The sequence below is a fragment of the Acartia tonsa genome, chromosome 3 (assembly GCF_053477335.1).
Source record: "Acartia tonsa isolate MP-2025a chromosome 3, ASM5347733v1, whole genome shotgun sequence".
In the NCBI taxonomy this organism is placed as follows: Eukaryota; Metazoa; Arthropoda; class Copepoda; order Calanoida; family Acartiidae; genus Acartia; species Acartia tonsa.
This window is the reverse complement of record NC_137262.1, coordinates 7,855,911-7,863,725: the sequence shown is the minus strand read 5'-3', so window position 1 is coordinate 7,863,725 and position 7,815 is coordinate 7,855,911. Positions and strand designations below refer to the sequence as shown.

At 30.2% G+C, this 7,815-nt stretch overlaps 1 protein-coding gene across 1 annotated transcript; it reads right to left on the bottom strand.

The window, feature by feature from the left end:
• Positions 1–4,063: 4,063 nt before the first annotated feature.
• On the bottom strand, positions 4,064–5,859 carry LOC145315079 (uncharacterized). Its single transcript, XM_080155120.1, has 2 exons — positions 5,785–5,859; positions 4,064–5,048 (listed from the first exon to the last, which is right to left on the bottom strand). Exon 2 carries the CDS (start codon positions 5,018–5,020, stop codon positions 4,187–4,189), a length of 834 nt encoding a protein of 277 aa, XP_080011246.1. The 5' UTR covers positions 5,021–5,048; positions 5,785–5,859; the 3' UTR covers positions 4,064–4,186.
• Between the last annotated feature and the right edge of the window lie 1,956 nt (positions 5,860–7,815).

Sequence of the window (7,815 nt, the reverse complement as noted above, 5' to 3'; positions counted from 1 at the left end):
TCAGATTTCTAGAGTATAAGGGAAAGCCAAAAATGGTTAATTTTCTTATCTCGATTTTTAAAGGGGGTGTCAAAATTTTCGACAATACCATGTGCATTCCACTGAATGCAAAATAGATTAAACCTTTACTCCTTTCCTGAGCACGCTATCGTGACCAATACCAATATTGAAAATTACATTTACAATTTTGTATCCTTTATTTATATATAAAATAAGAAGAGAGAAAGATAAATCTCAGATTAATAGCACTGAAGCAAATCTGGAAAGATATATCATTGCTTTTTGCAGTGCGTGGCTAACATTTTCCAACTTTTTGCAATACCTACACAACTGTTTTTGCAAGGATATTTTTTTGTTTTCTTTTCTTAATTTTTCACTATATTGTATCTTATTTACATGTATTAAATAATAAACTTTAATTCTGTATTTTGTCCGTTAATACTATAATACGAATATAAAAATAAAGAGCGTAATTTTTTTTATATTTTCTGTAAAGAAGTTGTATCAACTTTTTTGCTTTTTATTTAAGATAGCTAGCCGGTCCTTTCAGTAAGTAGTAGATGTAAAATTTTTCTAAGAATTCAGATATGCAATCGGTTTTTTTTGTAGACCTCTTATTTTTAAGTAATTTAAGTTTTTTAAAAAAATAATTAAGTCGGTTTTAAGGTACTAAAACGCAACAAAATAAAAGAAGAAAATAGCCAGTATAAACAAAAATAGTAAGATCTTTAATTTGACACCTTACTTTTAAAATTCTGTTGAGTAATTGTTGAAAAAATCTATTTTTTTAACCTCGGTTTAATCAAAACATTAAACCTAAATATTTTCTCATACAGACATAAAAAATATTGGTTCATATATACCATTAGAATGAGAAAAATAATATGAATCCATTGTAAGCAAAATTGAAAAAGTTTAAAAAAATTGTAATAAAAAATAGAAAAAATAAAAAAGTTATTTTAAGAATTGTAACTACTAAACTAGCCAATCACAAATCGCAAAAATTGACGAATCGGGAAGCTTAATCTATAAAATTAACCTATAGAATTGCCAGAAACAAAGGAGAACGTTCATACAGTATATACAATAGATACTACAATAAATATAGTGATATTAAAGAACATGTAAAGGATGAAAAATTATGAACAAATATGCATCAGTCTGTTTATAAACTTCAAAACAATGCAGTTAAAAATACATTATTGTTTCTTGTGTTTAAAAAATATCTGCTACATTGCATTGTCTTTTGTTTAGGTTATGTTCAGGTTTCGTTCAAGCTAACCCTTTAAAGCCGAAAATTATGATTCTTAAAATAAACTTATTTTTTTTATTATAGTTTTATAAAACTTTTTCAATTTTGCTTAGAATAGATTCGTAATATTTTTCTGATTCTAAAGGTATATATGAACCCATGTTTTTTATGTCTGTTTGAGAAAATATTTAGGTCTAAAGTTTTTATTAAACCGAGGTTAAAAAAATAGATTTTTTCAATAGTTACTCAACAGAATTTTAAAAGTAAGGTGTCAAATTAAAGATCTTACTATTTTTGTTTATACTGGCTATTTTCTTCTTTTATTTTGTTGCGTTTTAGTACCTTAAAACCGACTTAATTATTTTTTTAAAAAACTTAAATTACTTAAAAAATAAGAGGTCTACAAAAAAACCGATTGCATATCTGAATTCTATGAAAAATTTTACATCTACTACTTACTGAAAGGACCGGCTAGCTATCTTAAATAAAAAGCAAAAAAGTTGATACAACTTCTTTGGGTGCAAGCTTCCAGTCAAATGCGCTTTTTAGGTCAAACTGTTTTTAATTATGCGTCTAATTATACTATGCGGTTGGTCAAAATTAAGTACAGTTTCACCTAATAAGCTCATTTTAGGAAATATTGCGAAAAAATGACGCATTTTCAAAATTTTCTAAAGCACTTATTATGTGCAAATAGTGATAGTTTTGTTATAGAGGAATACATTGCGAAACTATTTATCTTACATAACATATAAACAAGATTCCTTTTTATAATGTATATAATCCTTTACTATGAAAGTATATAGAAATAAACAAGGATGACAACATCCATAAGTAGCGAAGCACAAAAATCATGGATGGGAATACTTACAAGTAGATTTAAAGTGTATTTATTACAATCAAGAATAGATTTATTGGATAAAATAAACACCAAACCTTATTTTATTTTGTATGATGACGATTGTCAAAATAAATTACATAAGAGATGCTCATAACAATGGGAAAAATTATTTTGATACTGATATCCCTAAAAAGTTTAAAAATTGGACTAAAAACACCAAAGATATAGGGATATATGTTAAAAAAAATATATGATATATGAAAAATTAAAAATAGCAAAAAACCTGCTAAAAAGGCAGTCTGACGGAAAATTTAATTTTGATATCTATAACTGAAAAATTTTTGAAAATCGGACCATAAACATTGAAGTTATGGAGAAAAATGTGAAAAATATAAAAATAGCCTAAAACCTGCTAAAAAGCGGTCCGACTGCCATTGATATTTTATAGTCAATTGTGCTCCTTAATGATAGGAATGTTGTAAAAAAAATTCAGCATTCTATCTTTTATAGGAGCTGAGTAAATCCTATTTCCCCCATAGCGTTACGGACGGACTGACGGACAAAGTGAATTATAGAGTAGCTTCGCTACTAAAAATAGCTCTAAACCGATGCTGTGAGTATTGGTGCAAAAAATATGACGTAACAAAAAAAATTAGCCAATGAGAGTCCACTATAAATTTTACCATTGGTCAATAACGGCCTCTCATTGGCTAATTTTTTTTGTTACGTCATATTTTTTGCACCAATACTCACAGGATCCTCTAAACCTTCCAAAGAAGTGCAATAATAAGCTAATTATATACACTTGAGTCAAGCGGTCAGTTAACGAGATATTAATGGATAATCTGATATCCAGCTACTTAAAACCTAACAAGGATGACAAAATCCATGAAAGCGAAGCTCTGAAATGGTAAGACAAACGAACATTAACTCATGTATAGTGTCAGAACTGAATAATCAGATTATAAATGTAGAGGCAAAACAAAATTGTGAAAAACTGCTTGATACAGGATAATGTTTATGGATATACTTATATTTTATTTTTTACCACTTGATTATAGAGTTGCTTTGTACTTTGTTGTCCTAGAAATCAGGACAATCGGATAATTAGATCATATAAAAATTTGTTGTTAAAAAATTTAAAATTCAACATTTTTAAAATGGACGTACGGACATTCTGGTAATGATTATAGAGTTACTACGCTTTCTTAATCGTATCTAACTTCTACAGGTATCACTGTGCAAAGTTTGAAATCGTTAGGACAATTCTAACATGTCTAAATTAACGAAAAAAGCTATCCGACCCTAATTATAGAAAAGCTTCAATTTTAAAAGGCATAAGATTAAAATAAATAACGATAAAAGCATAAATTTCTATAAATGATTAAATTCTCTGCAGGTAGATTCTAATTTCCAAACTAATGCAGGAATAGGATATATCCAATAAGCGAAATAAATCTAAAATAATATTTGGGGGGCAGATAAAGAGGTTGTCAATTCTATTAAGGGTTCCCTCCCCCCCCACCTAACGACAGCTGAAAATCACGTATAGGTTTCGTGATTTAAAAAAAATTTCTTTGTTAGTATAAGCTGAAATTAATATGTAATAATCTAGGGGCGATTTCTCTTTGGAGGTTGGTTGTACCCTCTCCCAAAATAGTTATAAACCTTCTCGGGACCTATGAGAAGCTACCCTGTTAAGGAGAACCCGATCGGTTGAGCAATTAGCAAAATCTTTTGGTACAGACAAACAAACATTCTTTTACTTTATTATAAGGACTAGTTGCTTCGCCTCTAGCCTCAAGGGGAGGGCGTGGGATGTCAGAACAAAAGCCTCAAACCACCACAAGATATTTATAAAGCTTTCCATAACAGCACAGCCTATTCGGACGTGTAATTTCCGAGATCTTTAGCTTGAGACAAAAAACCTTACCACTTTATATTATAGAATTTTAATAAAAAAATTCAAATATATTGTATTATTATTATTTATTTATTTACTTATTTTATGATAAATTCACTGAGTGAAAAAGTCTTTTATACTTTTTAGTTATTTTTTATTCTGGATCTAATACTGGTTTTAAATCAAATTGTTAAGGAACATGTCTGCCAGAATCATCAGAACTGGATGTATCCATGGATCTTATGCTCCTTGACCGCTCAGGTGAAGCTTGGAATCCTGCAGATGGTGAACTTCTGGTGGCGGGGGAAGATGCAGGGGAAACTATCACCTCTTCCAATTGGATGTTATCGTCAGAACTGGATGTATCCATGGATCTGATGCTCTTTGGCCGCTCAGGTGACGCGCGGAATCCTGCAGATGGTGAACTTCTGGTGGCGGGGGAGGATGCAGGGGAAACTATCACCTCTTCCAATTGGATGCTATCGTCTTTTAATCCCCCCTTTCTTGTAAATACCCAGACTGCAATGATGTACAGGATTGCATAGAGAGCGGAGGCAAAGCACACTGCTGAAATACCATAAGTGCTCCGAGATATGTGTATAGCACAGTAGTTTGCACTGGCCATATCCCTATAAGTTATATTTCTGTGAGTAAGAGCAGCGTAGATAAAGAAAGCAAAGAACATTATTACCTGGGACAGAAGCATCGCATAGTGAGAATTAATCATAAGCCAGACAACAGTGTTTTCTTTTCTTGATAGCGTTCCATCAGCCCAGGCATCCTCTACCATAATCTTACAAGCCAGGCCAATGATGACAGTGAACAGAGATATACATCCAGCAACCAGAGCGAACTCCAAGAAACCAACATTGCAGTCTCCGGGATCATTGGTTACATACAGCATAAAGAACAAGGCGGCAGATACCAGCGGCAGGATGGGTCCTAACAGCTGCCCCGCGTTCAGATGCGGGCTGTCACATGGCGGGTTCTTGGTCAAATCCAAATTGTATCTATTCCAAGTCATGTTTTCGGCTGATTCACTTCTTTGTAGTCTAAAAAGATAAAATATAATTAATACACAAAATTTAATTATGATAAAATAATAACAACTTTAAATGCTTACGTATACATTGTAAAAATTATGTAATTAATACCAGTTTTGTTAGACCCTAGGATCTAACAAAATGGGTTGAACTTTGATTGTTTTTTATTTTAATATCCACAGAAAGCTATATATAATACGATGCAATAAATAACTATTATAAATTAAGTAAAAAGAATTAGAAAGCTATCTATAATACGATGCGATAGATAACTATTATAAATTAAGTAAAAAAATTAGAAAGCTATCTATAATACGGTGCGATAGATAACTATTCTAAATTAAGTAAAAAAAAATTAGAAAGCTATCTATATTACGATGCGATAAATAACTATTCTAAATTAAGAAAAAAAATAAGAAAGCTATCTATAATACGATGCGATAAGTAAAAAAAATAGAAAGCTATCTATAATACGATGCGATAAATAACTATTCTAAATTAAGAAAAAAAATAAGAAAGCTATCTATAATACGATGCGATAAATAACTATTATAAATTAAGTAAAAAAAATAGAAAGCTATCTATAATACGATGCGATAAATAACTATTCTAAATTAAGAAAAAAATAGAAAGTATCTATAATACGATGCGATAAATAACTATGATAAATTAAGTAAAAAAATTAGAAAGCTATCTATAATACGATGCGATAAATAATTATTATAAATTAAATAAAAAAAATTACCTTTCTTGATTAAAGTCAGATAACCTTTCTTGTCGGTGGTCAAAAATATAATGAGATAAATAAAAATTTTATAAACTCGTAGATTTTTCAAATTTTAGTTCGAGAATTTTTCAAATTTTCGTTCGGGATTTTTTTTCCAATTTAATTATTTTCGAGGATTTAAAAAAAATTAATTATAATTTAACTTGAATATTGAAATCAAAATGATCTAAAGTAGTTTTAAATTAAATTATTGTGTTAAGTATAATTTTAGGAAAAATAAAAATAAAGTAAGGTAGAGAACAGCTTATACCACTAACGAAATTAATTCGGAAAAAAATCACAAAACCTATACGTGTTTTAACAGCTGTCGTTGGGGGCCAACACATCGTTATGACGGTTTTTGCCCCTTTTTTGGGGGAAGGAGTCGTTTTAGGGCCATAGACTATTTCTTCATTTTTGTAGAACTTTTCATGGCACATCATTTGTTATTAATGCATCAACCACCTCTGGCGAACCGTCTTGCCGTTATTCACCGCCAAAGGCGAAATTTTGACGTTTTTTTGCCGTTCCCGAGGTTTGGTAAGAAGACGTTGATAAATCAAGATCACTCTAAAATACTTTTATTTAGGCATTTTAATTTACTAAATTTCATGTGAAGTAAAATTTTTTTGTATATCCAACTGATTTTTGTCAAAAGAAATTTCAAATGCACACGATTTATGTTTCTTTTATTACTTATGTTATAGAAATTATTTATTATATTATATTCACTTCATTTTCTTGTTTTAACAATTGAAATCCATCTCGACGAAAAACGGTTAGCTGCACAAAAAATTTTACTTAATACGAAATTTAGTAAATTAATTTACCTAAATAAAAGTATTTCTGAGTGATCTTTCACACACATAATAAAGTAGAGTAGCCACGTTAATCAAGAAAATGTTTTTTTTAAGTTTAAAGGTTATATATCACGACGAGTTACAATAATAATAGAAATAATAACACCATATACTACAATAATTATGATAATAATGGTTACAGTATAAACTTAATTGTACTTACAGCTATCAACAAGGATCACAACATCCATAAGTAGCGAAGCACAAAAATCCGTGGATGGGACTGACGGTCATAGTTGTTTTCTTCAAACGACGGGAAATTTAATTTTGATATCTTTAACTGAAAAAATTTTGAAAATCGGTCCATAAACACCAAAGATATGAGGGAAAATGTAAAAAACATAAAAATAGCTAAAAACCTGCAAAAAGGCAGTCTGACTGTCATTGTTGGTTCTCCAAACGACGGAAAATTTAATTTTGATATCTCTAACTGAAAAAAATTTGAAAATCGGACCATAAACACCAAAGATAAAAAATAGCCTAAAACCTGCTAAAAAGCCGTCCGACCGCCATTGATGCATTTTAGTTAATTGTGCTCCTTAATGATGGGAATGTTGTCAAAAAATTTTAGCATTCTATCATTTATAGGAGCTGAGTAAATCCCATTTCCCCCATAGCGTTACGGACTGACGGACGGACTGACGGACAAAGTGAATTATAGAGTAGCTTCGCTACTAATAATAACGGCATGGTATATGAGTAGATTAGTATTGTATAAAATTTAGGGTAATTTTCTAATATGAGAACTTGAATAACAAATAAATCACATTATAATTAACTTTACCTAAAATTAATTCTTTTTATTTTAACACCCGGCCCCCTTAAACCAAAATCGAGGGGTTGAAGAGATGTGAAATGGTGTTAAGGGGCATGAGCTTTTTAGGGGGTGTAATAAAAATGATAAGAGGTATTTTTTTATTGCCCTACTCTACACAATCAACATACCAAGAATATCGAAAAATTGTCTTTTGATTGGACAAAATTGAGTATTACTTTTATTACCTACCTCTAGTTGAAATAACTTACTATGGCCCAAGCTAGGTTCAAACTAAATGTTCCAGATATGGCTGATATAGTAACCTCTCAAATAATCAGTAGTTCCCTCAAATACCTTACTAGATAATATGATAATATGTATGATTTATGATGA